This window comes from Mustela nivalis, assembly GCF_964662115.1.
Source record: "Mustela nivalis genome assembly, chromosome: 14".
Taxonomy (NCBI): domain Eukaryota; kingdom Metazoa; phylum Chordata; class Mammalia; order Carnivora; family Mustelidae; genus Mustela; species Mustela nivalis.
Window position 1 is genome coordinate 302,372 of NC_139033.1, and position 19,679 is coordinate 322,050.

At 53.7% G+C, this 19,679-nt stretch overlaps 1 protein-coding gene across 1 annotated transcript in view; it reads right to left on the minus strand.

Annotated features, from left to right (window-relative positions):
• FAM222A (family with sequence similarity 222 member A) overlaps positions 1-19,679 on the minus strand; it is a 53,355-nt gene continuing 33,676 nt past the window's right edge. Inside the window, exon 3 of the mRNA XM_082699607.1 lies at positions 1-2,560. Coding sequence (XP_082555733.1) covers positions 1,281-2,560 — 1,280 coding nt within the window. The 3' untranslated portion in view covers positions 1-1,280. The remainder of the gene's footprint in view (positions 2,561-19,679) is intronic.

The window sequence follows — 19,679 nt, forward strand, 5'->3', positions numbered from 1 at the left end:
TGTGTTTTCCTTTTTTCTTTCTCTTCGTTTTTAAAACAATATAGTGCAGACTGCACTTCTCACAGTAGAATATAATGGTCAATTTTAGTATAAAAAAAAAACATTCTCAGAGATTTGTAAATGCACTTAGTGCTTGAACAGGCCTTGGAGAGATACAGTACCGATTCCGGAGTGCCAGAGGGGCCAGGGCTCAGGGAATTCGGGCCTTGGGGATATAACCAGGGGTGGGGGGTGGGTAGAGAGGGATCCCTGCCTGCCTCCCTCCCCAACCCTTGATGGTGCCCAGCCGGCTTTGGAGGGCAGCTTGCCGGAAGGGAGTTGGATTGGGTCTCCCAACTAAAACCAGTAGGTCGCCTCCTGGCTGGCTCCTAGGAAAACCCCAGAAGGCAGGGTAGGTTCCCTCTGACTGGTGTCTAAGATGGCAGGCCCACTGTTAGCCCCTGTGGTGCCTTTGTGCGAATAGGGAAAATGGCGCCCCTTCCTCAAGATTCAGAAAATTGCCATAATAAATATACAAGTCTAGGATGCAAATGGTGTCTCCTTGGACGAGGTGCCCTTGTGCAGTGCACAGCCTGTACAGCTGTGCCCAGCAGCCCTGTAAGATGTGGAGAGAAGGGGAAGGTGGTAGTACAGGGTTTGGAGAGAGTGGGAATGGGGTACAATTCTGTGTTGGGAAGGAATGGTAGGAGAAGGAGAACCCGGAGGAGGAGGAGCAGGGGGGGCTGGTAGTCCTTGGAGCCTATATTAGAATGGTCTTCACCTGGATTAGCCAGTGGGGGACACTGTAGGCCCTGTGACTTTCTATACCCCTCCTTTGCTCCATTTCCAGGAGACTGGGGAGCTCATGGTGGGAGATGTCTGACCCCTGGAGGGCTGCTCTGACCCCACCCTGACTCTAGACTGTCACATTTCTTCCTGTATCCCACCCTGGCCTGAGCTCCTCTCCTGGGAAAGCCAGAAAGAACCATTCCTGTCTTGAAGTGGTTTCTGTCTCCCTGCCTCTGCTGGCTTGGATGGAGGCAGTGGTGGACGTCAGCAGCTGCCCTGGGCCCTCCCCTAGCGCAGCCGGTGGCAGGGAGGGGCCTTGGGGAGTCTGGCGACCATGCTCCTCCCCATCAGGTGGCTGCATGGCAGCAGCCTGCCTGGCTTCCCTGTGGGCATCCATGGGCACTTGGGCCCAGGATGAGGCCGGGTGCCCCTGTGCACCACCCACCCTGTTCCGCAGCCTGCCTCCCCACTCGGCGCCCTGTCCGTCTGTCCGTGTGGCTGCCGGGCGGGCCTTATCTGTAGACGGGCAGGCGGATGTGGGCATGCTGGTGGTCGAGCAGCCGGGGCACAGCCACGGTCTCGTAGCCCTTGCCCAGCATCTGCTCCTTGATGCAGGGTGGCCGGATGTCATTGATGAGATACTCCAGCGACTGCAGGCTGCTGCTCAGCACTGCCGTGTTGCACACACTCTTGCTGGGCAGGCCCGAGAGTGCCTCCGCGGGGGGCCCTGCCAGCTCCCGGGCCGCCCCCAGCCCCAGCTCAGTGACTGCCACAGCCGCCGCTGGGTTGTAGCAGTCGCTGGTGGGGGTCACCAGCACGCTGTTCCAGGGGGCGGCGAAGTACTGGCCCACAGTGAAGCCAGTGGGCAGCCCCAGGCTGCAGTTGAGGGGCGACCCACCAGCCCTCTCATAAACCCGCCCCCCGCAAGCCTCCGGGGACTTGCTGGCCACCGTGCCACCACTGTAGGCCCGCAGTGGCTGGGGCGGTGGCGGGGGTGGCTTCTGCGGCCACAGCAGGTAATCCAGGCCCCCATCTGCGTACCCTGCAGGCTTGGTGGCCCCAGCCAACGTCAAGGCCGCTGCGCTTCCCTGGCCCAGCTCGGCGCCCTTCCGGCAGTCAGGCAGGCCAGCAGCAGCCGCATAGGCCATGCCGGGGAAGCTGGGCACGGGGCCATGCTTGGCCGGGCTGGGGTGGGGACCAGCCACAGCCTGGCAGGCGGGGGGTGCGGCACCCGGGGCCTGGCACTGCTGGTTGAGCTGGTACAGAATACTGTGGATGGAGGGCAGGTTGGAAGGCGGCAAGGGCAGGCCGCGGCCAGGCAGGGGGATGACGGAGGCGGCAGTGGCAGCAGCCGCGGGCAGGCCGGGCGGCGGGGCAGGCGTTTCGGGGGGCTTGGGGTAGGCCAGGGGCCCTAGAGTGCTGGGCGCTGGGTAGGGCGCGATGCCCACCTGCACGGCAGCCGGCGACAGCTTGGTCCGCTTGCCCTCGGCACTCTTGAGCACGCTCTTGGCGGGCCCGGCGGGCGCAGCGGCGCCGGAGGAGGACACAGCAGCCTTGACAATGGCCAGCAGGCCCTGGTAGCCAGCAGTGTGCTGTGGGTAGGGGCTGTAGCGCTGGCCGCTGGTGTCATAGCCATTGATGGTGCGGCCAAGGTGCTTGTGCTGGGGCACCCGGATGTTGGTGGGGAAGATCTTGATGGACAGTGGGCTGTTGGCCACCTTCTCCGCATAGGCGTCCAGCTCGGCCGGGCTCGGGTAGCGGGACGAATGCATGGAGCTGGCCACTGTCTCGCCTGCGGGGACAAGCGGGAGAGGAAAGCACAGGTGAGAGCCGCCTCTGTGACCCAGGGAGCCCATGGCCCGCCACCCGCAGCGGGGCTCACTCTGCCCCTCTCTCCATCGGTTCCCCATCCGTCCCGTCCCCTCGCTCCTCCAGCTTGTTGCATCTATACTCCAAAGCGGCACATCTAGCGTCAAGTACGGGAAGGAAAGTGCACGTCGTCAGCTGAACTCGCACAGACCAAATGCACTCCTGCAACACCCCTGCGGCCGAGCGATGGGACACGGCCAGTTCCCCAGAGTCCCCTGCACCCCTGCCCAAGTGAACAGCTGTCCTGACTTCTGATGGCAATGTCAGGCGGGATGGAATCCTGCTACGCGTCCCCACCCGTACAGGCCTCTGCCACTTAGGGTGGCTTGTGGGATATGCCCAGGTGTCATGGTCCATGCGTTCTCACTGCCCTGTGGTCCTCGTGTGGGATGCAGCCATCACAATGTACTTGTCCTTGTTCCTGTTGATGGCATTGGGGGCAACACACTTAGCACCATATGTCCTCATGTACACATTATCCTGTGACTTCTGTTGGGACTATGCCCAACAGGGGGATTTGGGGCAGATGACTCTGCAGCTCTAGAAGAAGATACCTGCAGTCTGCCCAGAAGACTGTCCCAGGCTCCACTCCCCCATAGAGCACAGACATTCCGGGGGCTCTGCAGCCTCAGTAATGCTCGGTGTCACCTGTCTTAATACCACACTGCCGGGAGTATTACTCCTATTGCTTCATTATCCTCTCTGTGCCTCCCTTTCCTCATCTGTTAAATGGGGTGATGATGACCTGCCACCCTCTGTGGGAGGGTTAAGCATGCTGCTCCAGGAGCGGAGCACAAGGCCTAGAACGGGGGGATATGGTGCAGGCAGCAGCTGCTGCGTCAGCTTCCAGCCTTTGCTCCATTAGCAGGCAGGTGAGGGGGAGTTTACCCACCCCAGCTGCCCAACCCCTCCCTGTCAACTGCAAAGCCAGTGGGGTAACCCCTGCCTTTTCTGCATGCAGTCGGCATGGGGCTGAAGGGTGCACTTTGTGTGACAGGCTGACTGTCCTAGTCTTGGTGGCACAACTGGTGCCTTCTATGAGGCAGGTGGGTTGCTGGTGGGCAGACCCCCTTCTCTCATCCAAAGCCCCTCCCTGGGCCTGAGATATTCCTCAGCATTACCCAGGACCCTCCGTGGGTGGGGAAAGGAGCAGGGGCCTCCCAAGAAATAGTTGGGAAGACCCTGGGCTTTAGAACTGGTGCGATGGGTAGAATCCTGTCTGGTTGTGGGGCTTTGTGGCTCTGGGCAAATGGTCTGGTTGAGCCTCAGTTTCCCCACCTGTGGAATAGGCATCAGGCATAATTATGCCAGTCTTGCAGGGTGGCTTGGGGGAAGGGCTGTGCCAAGGGGCTGAGCAGAGGGTGTGAGGCTCACAGTCGGTGCTGAGAAGGGGGTGACCTCTCTGGGCCCTTGGGCGAGGGGACCCCTCAAGGTCTCCACAGCACATTGCCTTCTTCCTGCCCCATGATCACCCCTGGAACCCCCTGGGGACTTGAGAATGAGGCTTCCCCACACTATGGCTCTGTTTCCTCATCTGTAAAATGGGCATGATGTTCCTGGGGACACTGCCTCCCAGGGTGGCTGCAAGTTCCGATGAGTTGTGCATGGTGGGGTGCGTCAGCAGAAGCAGTTGCTCTCTAGGTGGAAGTGGTAATACCCTCCTATCTGCCTGGGACAAGGGCCTTCCTGGGGAAGAAGGGGCAGCAGCTCAGGCTGCCCTTTCTGACCACAGGTGGGCCTGGCATGGTGGCTGGGTGGAGTGCTGACCCCATCACCTGCCCTCCTCCCCCTCGGTTGGAAGGCCTCACCCCACATCCCATCCTTCCAGAGCCTCAGCCCTGGTCCCCTTGTTGGGCTCACAGCCAATCTCGGCAAGGTATGTGCTGCGATGGGAAGGCACAGGCATTTTGGGGTGCGGGGGGGGCTTACTCAGGCCAGCTTCGGAAAGGAGGATGGCTTTCTAGAAGAAAGAGCATCCCAGTTATGGCAATGTTGAAAGGGGTGAAGAGAGAGCAGACAAACACATGTCAGGCAAAAGAAAACAGCACAGGCAAAGGTCCAGGGGCGAAGAAGCCTATCCCAAGTGGGAACTGTAATTCAGAATGAAAGCAGAAGCCAAGGGCGACAGTCGACAGTCAGGAGAGAGAGGTGGCCTGGGAGGGCATGGGGTAGGGCAGTGGCTTCCCCTACCCTACCCTGAGGGCACATTAGCCAGTCTGGGGATGTACTTGGTCCTCACACTTGGGTTGTGGGAGCCACCACCCCAGCTCCGGGGGTCCAGTGGGTAGTGGCCTGGGATGCCATGGGACATGGCACACATGGGACTGTGTCCTACAGTGCACAGGACCACCTCTGTGCACAGAGAGTATTGGAGAAACCCTGTCCCAGGCCATCGGCAGCCAGGTGAGGTTTGACACTGGAGAGGGAGGCCCAAGCATGCATGTTAGAGAGGTCATTCCCCTGCCCTGAGGTGCAGGAATGCGGTCTGACCTGGGCAGGGCAGCAGGTAGGGAAGAGGCAGGCAGCCCTCAGCATCCCAAGGAGCCCGGGCCAGTGCCCCTCCATCCCTTGGTCCTAATCTGGGCCAGCAGGTGGAGCTGACCCCTGGCAAGTCACTGGCTTCCATCCTTGACCCTGCCTGGGGCAGCCCCCTCCTAAGTGGCCTAAAATAAACTCCGTGTGGAGAATGGAAATGTCACTTTGGCCAACGGGGGAATCTTTCTCCGAGATTGGATTTAAACTACATTATACAAGCAATTTCATGGGCACTTAGCGCCGCTCGGAGAGTCCCGCAAAAAAGGGACCAGCTCTTCATTTACCAGCCATAAATCAGCAGTTGCTATAATGAGCACAAAAATGTCACTTTTATGCAATTTTACAGATGAACAAAACTGGTGAAATTAACTGTGGTAACCTACCAGAGTCAGCAAAAGCGGCTGCTGGGGAAAAAAATTATATCTGTATGTATTTTTGTTCCTCTTCAACCCCCTTCCCAAGCAGGTTTCTGCCATTGTGGTGTGAAAACTCATTTGTCCTCACCATTATACTTTCATTTGGAGTTTATCTTGAGTATCCAATGAGCCACCAACTGTGAAAATGATTAAATCTACAAAATCTATCTAATGGATGGAATAAATTAGGTGTTTAAAACCTTTAAGAAGAAGAAGATGAAGAAGAAGAGGGGGTTTGTAAAAAGGGTTCAGCCTGTTACTGGTTCCCATTCGCTGAGAGGAGGGGCCCATCTGGGCCCCACTGGTCAGCAGGGCTCCCCCAGGGCGGGTTGGGGCCTCCAGTATTTGCGGGAGCCAACGGGGGTGGGGGGGTGCCCTTTGGCTGCACTGAGTACAGGCTGGGCTCTGGGCCCACAGCTTTTCTCGACATCTCTTGTCTGGAGCCCCTGAGCACTCTGAGAGCCGGAAGTGGGGGAATGGGCAGTGACAAGTTCAGCACCACGGCACAGCCCCATGGGGTCAGGGACTCATAGGTTTATGTGTGGCAGGCAGGGGACCTGCTGGGGGACCCCAGGGCCTGTCTTTGTGCTGCTCCCTCCCTGCCTTCCCTGGTACCTCTAGCTGGACTAGGGGACCCCTACCCCCCCAGCCTGGAGGTCCCATTAGTGCCTGGGTGTGGTCACCACAGACACCGCAGCAGATCCCGGTGGCTCTGGGCTTGTCCTGCCCCCCAAGACTCGGGCTCCCTAGCTGGCCTGTCTGCCGCTGTGTCCCCCAGCATCTATAGGATACATAGTAGGTCTCCAGGAATGTCTTACTGGATGACTAGGCTGTGCCCAGATGGACCCATCCAGCCTGGGGGCCTCTGTGCTGCCAGTCACAACACTTGGAAGAACAAGTCCCAGGAGGGACTAAGCTAAGGAGACAACCCATGGCAAGCTGCCTCTCCAAAGCCCCTTTCCAGCCCCATGTCCAGACACTTCCTAGGCCCTTGTCTATGCAGGCAGCACACAGGGCCTTGGAGAAGCAGCAGCAGCCAGAGCAAACCAAGGTTCCCGCCCTCACGGAGCTGACAGTCTCGCAGGGGCGACAATCCTGAGACCCTGTCAGGCAGCCACAGGCCCCAGGGACAGGGACAAAGCAGGCGTGGTAGCTTGAAAACCTGTCCATGAATCCTTTGGCACTCCTCCCACAAGTAGTGGAGGCCCATCTTCCTTCCCTGGAATGTGAAGGAACTCAGCTACTGGATTCTGCGCTGAGTGGGTGGAGTGGGTGCCGGCGGGGCAGGTGGGGATCGTGGGGGGTGGGGCGCCCTGTGGCCCTCCTGGCTGGGCGGTAACAGGCAGCGTGGCTTCGCACAGACACCAAGGTGGCTCTGTGCCGGTCTGTTGGGGTGTCTGTCCCTGGAACCCAGCCACTGTGCTCCGGGAAGCCCCGGCCCCACGGCGGGCCACATGTGGGTGTTTGAGTGGACCGCTGGCATCCACCACCTGACGTGGGAGGAAGCAAGCCCTCGGAAGCTTCCAGCACCAAGCCCAGGTCTCCCTCCCCCTGCTCCCAGCAGCAGCACAGAGCAGACACACCCTTCCCACTGTGCCCTGTTCTCCCAAGCGCACCAGATGGCTGTCAGAGGTCACTGAATCGGGGGGTAGGTTGGTATGCAAGCACAGTAAGCAAAACAGTGGGGCCTGGGGGGCGAAGTGACCCCACAGAGGGGTGCCTAGTGTGGATGCTGTGATCAGCGAAGGCGTCTCTGATAAAGTGGCCTTTGAGGGAAGCCTGCAGAGTGAGGGAGTGAGCTACATGGCTCTCTGACAGAAAAGCCGTCTTCGCAGGGGGACAGCAAGTGCCAAGGCCAAGGGGAATGGGCCAGGCATGCCTGGGGAAGCAGCGTCAGCAGGGGAGGATCGTAGAAAGTGGACAGGGTCAGGCACTGTGAGGACCTGGGCTCCTGCTCCGCGTTGGAGGGCAGGGACCAGAGGAGGGACAGGATCTTCCTCGAGTTTTGATGGACCCCTCCAGCTACTGGGTGGAAGATCGGGCAGGGAGAGGGGGCCTCACAAAGAAGTCCTGGGAGCAACTTCACTGTCCCCACGAGACAGAGTGCCCAGCAGGTCCTCAGTAGAAATGTGCTTTGCTGGGCATTGAAACTTGGGTTCTAGAAGGTTCTGACGAAATGGGCAAAGGTGTACCAACAGTACAGGTCTGTGGAGACAGGAGGTAACAGAGGGGCTGTACCTGCGAGCCCTTGGCCTCTCTCCTTCCCTCTCGCCAAGCCAAGACTTAAAGACAAAAGCCCTAGAGGCTGGCATGGTCTTGCCTGGGAGGGGGGCATTTTAGTTCTCTGTGCTTTTCTGTAGTCCCCAGGGGCTGGCCCTGGTGTCGTGTGAGGGTAGGGGACAGGGGCGCAGCTCTCCTTTCTCCCAGGGCTCTGCCCTTGTCGCCTGCGTCACAGCAGCCTGCTTCAAAGCCACCTCCTCAACTCTTGGCCTTGAGCTGCCCAAGGCCCTCCCTGGCTCCCAGCCTGGGCCCCCGCCCCCTAGGGGAGCGGAGCACCAAGAGCAGCTGGGAGCCTTTTGAGAAGGCATCCTAGAGCGGGGGGCTGGGGAGGCAAGGGTGGGCTGAGTCAGGCTGCTACCCCTCTCTGGGTCTCAGTTTTCCCTTGTGTAAAGTGGAACACTACTGCTGGTCTTGGGAGAGTTTTTATGAGCATCCTCAGGGAGGGCTATGGTTGCTGGTGGTGATGGCTTCACTAAAGTCCCTTCCACAGCCTCCAGGCCCCCCGATGCATCTCTGTACAACTCCCTCCATTGAGCCCCCATGTGTGTGTGTGTGCGTGCGTGTGTGTGTGTGAAGTCTGAGCTGCTCAGGCTGGCATCCAAGGCCCTGGCCATGGGACCCTAACCTCTCTCTACAGCCCTCTTTTCCCACAGCGCCCTGGACATACCCACAGTGTCCCTGGGCTCCCTCTCACATACTGACAGCCATCCTCGGTGGAGTGTTGTCCTGGGCCAGGCACAGTGCCAGCTCCCTACAGCCCTGCCCTTTGGATATCCTCACGACAGCCTGGGAGGTGGCCCTGGGTTTCAAAGGTGGAGGGGAGACATTCAGGGAACAGAGTGTCAAGTGTGGACTGCAGATGAGTGCCCCCTCCTGCCGCATGTTATTGCTGACTACTGGAGGACAGAGGGGCTGGGGATGGGCCAGGGGCCAGAGGCCAGGAGCCAGGAGGCCCAGGCTGAGGGGCGGGGACTGGGGCAGGCGTGGAGGCTGTGCCCGGTCCAGAGGCGTGCACACCCCTGAGATTGTGTTCGGACACCATGTAGGCCCAACCGTATGCCTGCTGGCTGGGAGGTAGCCCGAGGAGCACCAGTTTGAGAACTTGGGTGGCACAGAAAGGATCTGTGAGCCAGGTTCTGAGCTCTGTCATCTGTCCCCTGGGACCAGGCTCTCTGTCGCCAGGCATCACGGACACCGTGGCTCGGGACGGGTGTCTCCCTCCACAGGCTTCTCCGCAGTAACCAAATTCTCCCAGGTCCTTTAGAGCCTAACTAGGATGATGCCCCCCTGTGCTCATGTCCTTGGACATCCACCTCACCTGGTCTATGTCCCACACCCTGGTGGGAAACCCTCCATGTCCGCCTCCCCTCCTCCACCCCCCCCAACCGCTCCTGCAGAGCCAAGTGAATCTGGGGTTGGGTGGAACAGTCCATGTGCTGCCTGGTGCACAGAAGGCACCTGAACTCTGCCCTGGGAGGACGGAGGAAGGAGTGGGGCTTATACCCGGCTGGGGTGGTTGGCTTCGGCCTCCGTGGGGATGGGCTCCACACACCCCTCCCCGCCCCCAGGGCACCCATGCTGTAACTGTTGTCTTCAGGGCAAAATACTGAGGGCAAGCGTGGCTCTTTCTCCCCACCCTGACCCCTGGGAAGATGTGTGGGGTCCCAGCAGGTGTCCACAGAGTCCAATGACTCCCCCCACCCCCACCCCGTTCTGAGGCCCATGGGAGGTGGCAGGGGCAGGAGCCAGACAGAACTGAGACTCCGTGTGCAGAAACCATGGCCCCCACCCTGTGAGTTGGGTCCTCCCTGCCCCACGGCCCCCATTAAAGTCCTGTCAGGAAGTTTAAGAGGCTGGCTGCCAGTGCGGATGGGCCGTCACTGCCATTACGTTAATGTTATGGGCCTTTTACAGGTGCCTTAAAGAGATGTGGTTATTAACGAGTATATTAAGCCAATTAAAAGCAGCCCTTTGAGTGGGATTTAATGTTGCTACAGGGAGACGGGAGAGTGGGACTCCGCAGCCCCTGGAGGAGGGGAGAAGCATGGGTGGCCAGGCGGGGGCTCTGCAGGAGGGATGGCACGGGTGCGAAGCTCAGACCCTGGCTGGGGTCGGGCCGCGGTGTGATCACTTGCTGTGAGACACTTGGTTTCTCATCTTTAGGGGGAGAAGGATGGACAAATCACAGGGGGCTGAAGTCCATGGGCTCCTCTGCCCTGTAAGGCCCATGGTGCCTGCTCCTCAAGGGGCAGTGGAGGAAGGCATGTTGGTGGTTTTGGGGGTTGGGTTGTCCAGGGCAGCGGGGGAGAGGGGCAGATGCCAGCTCCCAGGCTCCAGGGGTCTCAGTGGAACCAGGCACCTCCCACAGCCATGCCAGTGCCTCCAGGTACTGTACAGCTGAAGGCAGGCTCCTGCAGGGCCATGGACACGCTCCCACAGACGTTGTTCCCTTGGGGGACCTTGGATGTTTTTGACTGTAAGGTGGAGTTCTGTACTCCTGGGAGGAGTGGGAGGACTACAGGCGTGCCAGGCACACGGTAGGTACTCAGCGAATGTCATTTCTTTCTCGTTTCTCTTTGCCTGTTGCCTCTTCCCTTAAGCCAGGGCATGTACTACCTTGCTGCGATGGGGGAGGGGTGTCCCCAGGCGCCTCAGGGCACAAGGGGTCCTTGAGCAGAGGGCCTGGCCCAAGCCCACAGGGAGTAGTCCGCATCTGCATTCCCCTTTGCTGCCGACACTGTGCCCTTGGAGGTGGCAGCCTCCTGAATGCTCAATTAACATGACACTAATTAGCTGGTGGCACCAGCAGAATCCCTAATGAGGCCGCCCAGGAAGGGGGGGTGGTGAGGAAGGCGGCTGGGCCGGGGCTGATGCAGCTGTCCTCTGGCCCACACGGTGAGGGCTGGGGGAGGGAAGAGGACGACCACCAACAACCCTGACCTGCCCCTAGCCTGCTGACCCGGGGTTGAAACCAGGTGCCCCAGTCCCCAGCAGGTTGAACTTAGGGAGGTGACCGCAGCTTCCTGGCCTCCATCCACCCTAAGAGGACAGGTCGGGAGGGATTCCACAAGAGAATGCATGTCTGAATCTTGGTACATCATGGGTGCTCAGAAAAAGCTGGCTGCCTGCCTTCCAGCTCTTTTTGGACCAGACTAGGCAGTGCAGGGTGGCGGTGATCACTGGGCGCTGCGAGAACTCTCGTTCTCTAACTACGTGTGTGCACGTGCACACAGGCTCACATGTACACACACCCAGATGCTCAGGGACACGTGTGGAGTCACAGGTGCCCAGATATTGAGGGCCGGCCTGTACACAGAGACCAGGAGATGCTCACAAGCTCACAAGTGTACCTACCCATGGCTTCCATGCCCTGGAGTGCCTGGGGGGCCCTGTGGACAGGGCTGGGGGGACTTTAATCCTTCCCAGCCTGACCTTCTTGCCACTGACCTGTGTCTGTCTCCCTTCCCTGCTCCCTGCCTGGCCTCTGAGAGCCTACTTCTCACTGTCCCCCTGTGCTCAGCCTGCTAACCGCTGCCTGCACGGTGCCCTTTGGAACTGCAGCCTCATCTCCCCTCCTTGTGGCCACACACATTCCCCCCCTCACATCTCCATCCACAACCACGTGGATCTGACTCATCCACCCTTTGCTCCCCAAGTGCCCGGCCCCCTCCCATCCTCCTTGGCACTGCTTTCTCTGTAGTCACATCCCTGCTGTCTGTTCTGGATATCAGTCCATTGTAAGTGCGGCAGACACCCTCCCTGTCTTTGGCTATCTTGATGACTTTTTTATGGTGCATTTTGCCAAGCAGCAGTTTTTTATTTTAATGTGTTCCAACCTGTTTGCTTTAATCATGCTTGTATCCCCTCTTCCCATTTGCAAGTCCTTCCTGGTGAATGTTCCCTGTCATTTGCTTTAAAGAATGATATGGTTTTGCGTTGCTTGGTACCAGATTTTTAGCCTATCTAGATGTCTTCATTGTGTGTGTGGTGTGAGGTAAGGCTCCAATGTCATTCATTCCACATGGATAAGCAGGGGTCCCAGCCCTGCGTGTCTATCCCCAGGGATCTGCAGGGCCTGCTTTGTCCCAGACTGAGCTCACATGCACATTGGTCCACATCTAGATGTTCTACTCCATGCCCTGGCTCCCTCTGTCTCAATGCTGATCCCACCACCTCAGCCTTAAGCCACAGCAGTACGACCCTGGTCCTCTACCCTTCTATTTCTTTGTCAGGCGTGCGTTGCCCATTCTTGGCCTTTTGTTCCTATCAACTTCAAAGTCAGCTTTTCAAGTTACACATACACACACACAAATGGTCAGGATGTAAGGATTGGACTGATTTTTTCCTCTACTGAAATCTCTGTCCACATGCAGGACGTACATCTACGTTTATTTAGGTCTTTAAAAAACATCACTGAATATACTTTTTCTCCACAAAGATCATTTATTTCTTCCACCAATGTATTTTAGTTTTTTAATGATACCATAACTTGGCTAAAATGGGTGGTTCCTAGAAAGATACAAACTACCTGACTTATGAAGAAACAGAAAATCTGAACAGACCTATCACCAATAAAGCACTGGAATTAGTCATCAGAAACTGCACCCACCCCCCCACTGAAGTCACCACCACAGCAAGATCCCATGTCACATTCAGGGGGTACGACTGGGATCAGAAAGCCAGGGGGTAAGTTTCAGTGAAGATGGGGAGAACTGGGGGCGCCTGGGTGGCTCAGTGGGGTAGGCCGCTGCCTTCGGCTCGGGTCGTGATCTCAGGGTCCTGGGATCGGGTCCCGCGTTGGGCTCTCTGCTCGGCGGAGAGCCTGCTTCCCTCTCTCTCTCTGCCTGCCTCTCCGTCTACTTGTGATTTCTCTCCGTCAGGTAAATAAATAAAATCTTAAAAAAAAAAAAAAAAAAAGATGGGGAGAACTGGCACCTCAGCTGTGGCCAGTGGGCACGCACGACAACACAGCTGCTCTGGAAACCTTTCTGGCAGTTCCTCAAGAGTTCAACAGAGAACAGCCATGTGCCCAAGTGACGCAACTCTCCTCAGTTTCACCCGCAAGACCCATGGAAACCTACGTCCCCACATGAATGCATGAACATTCAGGGCAGCATACTCACGATCGCGCCAAAAAGTGGAGCAACCTGCACGTCCGTCTATAGACACGTAAGGAAAACATGCTGTAGCCACGCCAGGGAAGATTACTCAGTAATGACGAGGAATGACATGTGGGTACGAGCTACTTGGGGGCTGAACCTCGAAAACATAGGAAGTGAAAACAGCCAAACACAAAGGGCCACACATTGTCCGACTGTGTTTATCGGAAAGGTCTGAGACAGGCACATGTGGAGACAGAGGGTTAGCGAGTTGCATGGTCCAGACTGATGGTTCATGGGTGTGGGGTTTCTGTTTGGGGCGATGAGGCAATGTTCTGAAACTTCATGGTGGTGATGGCAGCACAGCACTGTGAATTCTCACTACAGGGTATTCACCAGTATGCTTGGAAGGCACAGAGCGTGTGGCACATGTTACCATACACGGAAAGCTGTTTCCAAAAAAAAAGTGATAGTATCTTTTTTTTAATGTAATTTCCAGCTCTTTAGCTGGAAGAGCCTGGCCTGCTGCCTGCCATTGTAAATAAAGTTTTATTGGAACACAGCCATGCCATTCATTTCCGAGCATCTGCGGCAGTTTCCGTGCTACCATGTGGCCGAGCGGAGTAAGTTGCCATAGAGACTGTGTGGCCTGGGGGGATGAAAATATCAGAAAAGTTACAGGAAATGTTTGCCGGCTCCTGTGTGTAGGGGAACACAATGGCATTTGGATGTTGGCCTCATAGCTGCGATCTTGCTGAATTCTTCCGGGGTTTCTAAGCAGCTAGTTTTACTTCTTTCTAATCCTCGTAGCTTGTTATCTTATTTTCCCTGTCTCACAGAGCCGGCCAGGACCTCTGCACCATGTGGACAGGCAGGGATTTGGATCTTTGTCTTGCTCTGATTTCACCAACCCTCAGCTTGGCTTGCGGTGGGTTGTGCTTGGATGCTCTGTAGTGAAGGAAGCTGCCTCCCTTCCTAGGGTTAGAGCTAATTTTTGTTAAATCATACAAAGGGGGCTGACTCCATCTGGCCCTCTCGCAGCCCTTGATCTCTGAGCTTCTGTCCTCTCCTAGGCATGGTTCCTGTGGCGGGGGTGGTACTGGCCCTTCCTTCTGTCCTGAGGCTGCACTCAGCGACAGCTACATAATTGAATCTGCTACCAGAGGTTTGTCTTTAATTTTATTGGAATTTTAAATTGCTTCGTTTCTTCCATATTTTATTAGTGTCAGTGGAAGCAGCTGCACCTGCAGGAATGCTTGTGGGGCCACGGGTCCAGCCTTCCGGGGTCAAGGTTGGTGGGTGAGGGGTGGGAGTGGGGGAGAAGTGCCTCTCCCTGCTCCTCCTGGGTTAGCAAGCCCTTCCTCCCATGAAGATGAGAGAGTGGGCTGGAAGCCTTTTGTCCTTTTGTGAGCGCCGGGAGGAGCGTTCCCACTCACTGCGGGAAGGTGGGACAGGTGAAGTGTTTGAGTCCGCCACCAGGCCCTAGGAGTTCTCTGATGTTTTTAATCCTCACATCACAATCGATTAATAGGCCCCAAGACGGCCACTCACTCACTTGTCCAAGACCTCACACACATACCCCACTCAGGGCACAGCTAGGATCTGACCCCCCAGACCAGCTCTGTCTCCACACCTTTGCCCTGGAGGCTCATGCTCAGGAGGGCAGTATGAGGCACAGAGAGGCTATGCCTCTCACCCAAGGCCTGGCAGAGCAAGGATGGCGGCTCACGTCAGGGTCCTGGGGTAGCTGCCTCAGCTCTTTCCTTCCTGGGTGGCAGGTCCTGGAATGTCACCCCCATGCTCCCATGGTGCCTCTCTGGGGCTCTCTCCTCAGCCCGTATTTAGAGCAGTGCACACTCCAAGTTTATGGATCAACACCATGATGAGAAAGTCAAATATTTATTATCAGGGAAGGTCCCGAGCAGCTGAGAAAAACACTTCTGTCCCAGGTGTGGGCAGGTCCTATTGGGGACCCAGGGACTCTGGCCAGTTGGGAGTAACCAAGAACTCAGGCCTGAAGTAGGGGAGGGGAAATGGACTCCCCTGCCCACTGTACACACACACACATACACCTTTTTTTCCTTCTTTTTTCTCTCCAGGTCACTTTCTCTCGTCACCTGTTCCAGCTGCCCAGGCTCCTGGACACAGGGCCACCCCCATGCCTGTCTCCTCTACTTGCCTGACCTCAGGAGCCAGAGAGGGAAATTGTGGCCATTTCTGGTTTGCTGGCCATGTTCTGGGCATATGTGGTTGCCATGCCTTGTTCAGCCTTGTGCAGGCTGCTCTGATTCCATTTTATAAAGAATGGAGGGAGGGCATCTCAGACCGGGCCATGTCCTCCCTTGACCAGGCTTTTGACATTATTGTCACTGGTGAGAAGAGCTGGATGGCTTCTTAGGTCCACCTGACTTGACCCCTTCTTTACAAAAGGGAGAACAATGGCCCTAAGAAGCCGACCAACTTGGCCAAGGACAATACCCATTGCCCAGTTGAGACCTTTCTCCTGTGGTAAGAAATGCAGCCAAGCCTATGGTCCAGTCACAAAGCTCAGGGAGAGCCTTCCCATCTCAGCTCTTCCCCAAGGCCACAGGCACAACTGCCCCACAGTTATGCCCAGGAGGAAAGGGCAGGAGCCTCACTCTGCCAAGTGTCTAGGCCCTGACCGGCAGCAGGGCACCCAATGCAATTTGCTTATCTCCCTTCCTGCCTCCCTCTTTCCTGTGCTCTTCAATTAAAGGCAGAGTCACTGTCTTTTCCAATCAGTGCAAAAATGTCAAAGGGTCTGAGCGAGCTGGAGAAGCAGGACGTCCTTGGTGGCCCCACACTATTTCATTCAAGCCTTGGAGCAGGAAGGAAGGACAAGTCCAGGGCATCACGCCCAGCCTGGGTCGTCCTGCCCAGCCCCTGCCTCCAGCCAGATGCACAAGAGCAATCAAAGGTTAAAACACACAGATCCTCTGAGCCAGTAAGTCCACGTGGGGAAGACCTTTTTATTTTTAAACAAATACACATACATGTACAAAGATCCATTACAGCCCTGTTCTGAATAGCAAGAGACTGGAAACCACCTAAATGCCCATCAACAGAGGGATGGTTTAAAATGTTATTCTTTATCCAAATAATGGAATACAATGCAGCTGTTAAAAAGAATGAGGATATTCTTTCTATCACGTGGTGAATAACTGCCAGGACATATGAGTCATGAAAAAAGGCAAGGAATTGAGAAGGGGGAACGGATATGAATGTTTATACGAAAGGTATTTATTGTTCTTCCTGAATGTGTATTTTTCAGGAGGGTATTTAAGAAACTGCCAACATTGGTTTCCTCTGAGGTGAGTTATTTTTCATTTTAAATTCTTCTGCTTTCTGAATTGGGCACCATGGACAATCTATTCAGTGAAGTACTTAATTTAATAAAAGAGAATATGTTCTCTCTGAAGGTCATATAAAGGAATGAAGGGGACTGTGCATGAAAAACATATTCCTTGAAACCAAAGCCCCCCCCCCCAAATTATCTGTCCTTGTTCGGTTTTTGATAAGGCAGACAAATATTTCTCTATACCCCTCTCTCTGGAAGAACACCAGCAGAAGAGTGAGCTCAATTTTGAGAAATGTTGATATAATACCTTCTCTTCCTACAAATACCCCCAAAGCAACATGGAACAAAACACAAGTTCCATTTTTTGGCAAAATTAGGAGACCGTTAAACCCCTAAACAACAACGGAGAGGCTGCCCGAAAGCAACAGTGATCCAGTGGGAAGTTGAGGAACGAAACAGAAAGAGTGCCATAGCTGTGCATTTCAGAAAGAACCGGCAGCATATACTTCCCAACTGTGACAAATACATCCTGTATGAGTCTAAACAAAATCTAAACCCTCTTTTTTGCAGAGAAACTAGGAATGCAGCAGCTGGTTATCAACCTTCCCTAGGCCCATGTGGTTCTGAAAAGCAAAGAAGGTAGGGCTAAATAAGAAATCCCACTAATAAGCCATACTTGTAGGAACCAGTTTGTCTCTGAGGCCACTGGAGGGAAATAGCTGGGCTGAGAAAAACTCCAGAGGCAAGTAATAAAATTGAACCAGGATGGTACTTAATCAAAAGGAAAATGAGACAGGCAAAGCCTATGTAACAGCTGGCAAAATAAATAAATAAATAAATAAATAAATAAATCCCACTTCCCATCAGAAAATGTAGCCACAAATGAGACAAAGATTATAGCCCAATATTTCACTGTGAGGGGAAAAAAAACTTTGTAAACAATTGTTTCTATAAAACAAAAACACAAGGCAGATATACAAGAGTAGAGGGAAAAACTTGTAAAAGCAAAAGGGTAACATGGAATGTATAAGAAAAAAAAAAAGTTAAAAAAAAAAGTGAGGGGCGCCTGGGTGGCTCAGTGGGTTAAAGCCTCTACCTTCGGCTCAGGTCATGATCCCAGGGTCCTGGGATCGAGCCCCGCATGGGGCTATCTGCTCAGCAGGGAGCCTGCTAACTCCTCTCTCTCTCTCTGCCTACTTGTGATCTCTGTCTGTCAAATAAATAAATAAAATCTTTAAAAAAAAAAAAAAGTGAGCAAAGTAAAAAGGGTACATCAGGAAGATAGGCAAAAGACAGACAATCGTTGCTTAACTAGAGTCTCCAAAGAAGGAAACCAAAATAATACAAGCCTGGGAGATCCCTGTCAAAAAGGCATGGTACTGTGTTCCGGGAAAAAAAGACTCTCAACGGTCAACCCCAAGGCACATGCTACTGAAATTAATAACATGAAAGACATGGAAAGATCTAAGTGAAATGTAAGAAGGAAAAATCAGGCTTCAACTTCTCCATGACAACATCCGACAGTAGAGGGAGAACACAGTATGGTCTGCAAAGATCCTCAAGGAAACAAGTGACCCAGGGAGAATTTTTCACTCATTCAAGCAGAAGGTTGACAAGATATACCTTTCTGAACTTGCAGGAACTCCTGGAGTGCTGTTCACTTGAGGCAAGCCATATACCCACGGACTAGCTTTGGGTGATGGGAAACTAAGGCACAAGAACTGGTGGTGAGCAGTGATCCTATTTCTCTAGGAGACAGACTGAAATTAACTGTGGGACTGTGACCAACATTACAAATCCTGGGAACAGTGTAATGGTATCACTAATAACAGAAGGTTGGGAAGGGGAAAGAGAGGAATGGCAGAAGCACATATATATCCTCATATTTAACAGTTGTGATCAAAAGATATATATTTTTAAGTTTTTTTTTTTTTCAGTAATTTCTACACCCAACGTGGGGCTCGAACACACAACACTGAGATCAAGAATCATATGCTCTAAAGACTGAGCCAGCCAAATGCCCCAAACAGTATTTCAAACTGATTGTCAGGTAAGGCCACCTGGGTGGTATAGGCCTGGTTAAGTGTCCAACTCTTGGTTTTGGCTCAGGTCGTGAACTCAGGATCATGAGATCATGCTGTGTGTTGAGCCCTGTGTTGGGCTCTGTGTAGAAATCTACTTGAGATTCTCTTTTCTGCTCCCTCTGCCCCTCCTGCTTGTGCTTGCTCTCTAAAATGAATAAGTCAATCTTAAAAAAGAAACTGATGTCAGGTAATGGAGGCTTAATATGAAGAAGTGAGCTCTAAGAAAATGTTGAGAAAAAAAGGAAATATATCGATTTCATAATTTTGTTCATTTTAGGAACAGTAATAGATACTGTTCCGAAGAAATAGATATCAGGGTATTACTTGAAGTTACAGCACTAGAACAAGAACAACCTTCTGTATGATCAGTAGGTACACAAAAAGCACAGATCACATAGAGAAAGACTTTTTTAAAAAAGATTTTATTTAAGAGAGAGAGACTGAGCAAGAGAAGCAGACTCCCCAGTGAGCAGGGAGCCTGACATAGGGCTCAATCTCAAATCATGACCTGAGTTGAGCAGGTGCTTAACCAAGGGAGCCACCCAGGCACCCCGAGATAAGACTTTTCAAAGCAATTAAAATAAAGCACAAAATAGATCAGACACCTGTCATATCAATAAGTGTAAAGGGCTTAAAACATTCAAAAAATTTTAAAAAGCCGTTCAGATTGTCTCACAAAGCTTAATCCAACTCTACGGTATGTGAATCACGTCTAAACCAAGTAATTCAGGAAGGCTGAAAGGAAAGGACTGGTAAAGTTTCAAGGAAAATGTGAATTAAAAAAGCAGAAGTTACCATTGTATTAAATATGGCAAAGAAAGATGCAGTTCACTACAAAGAGTTACAAGATTACTATCTGTGTGTCTTAAAGGATATTGCATCACCATGCAGAATGCTACACCTGTAGGTGCTGCAAGAAGAAACAGACTGGGAACACATGAGTAATTCATTTATTCATTTCTAATTCATTTCTCCATCCATGACAGGTAAGCAAGGATACAGAAGACATAACCAACATAATTAATGGGGGAGACATAATTGATATACACCAAGCTCTGAATCCCCAAAATAGCCACACTTCTTTTCAAGCCCCATTTGAAAAGTCGTAAAACTCACAAAAACTGATTACATCACAAAGAAAAATTTAAATCCAAAAAAGTGGAAATCATGGACAGCATTCTCTGATCATAATGCATTATAACTGGAAATAATTAATTATAAAAGCACCTACTACCAGAATGGACAGGTGGAATTCAAATGAGCCTTAGATCAAAGAAGAAATTAAAACCAAATTATAAGAGATTTTAAA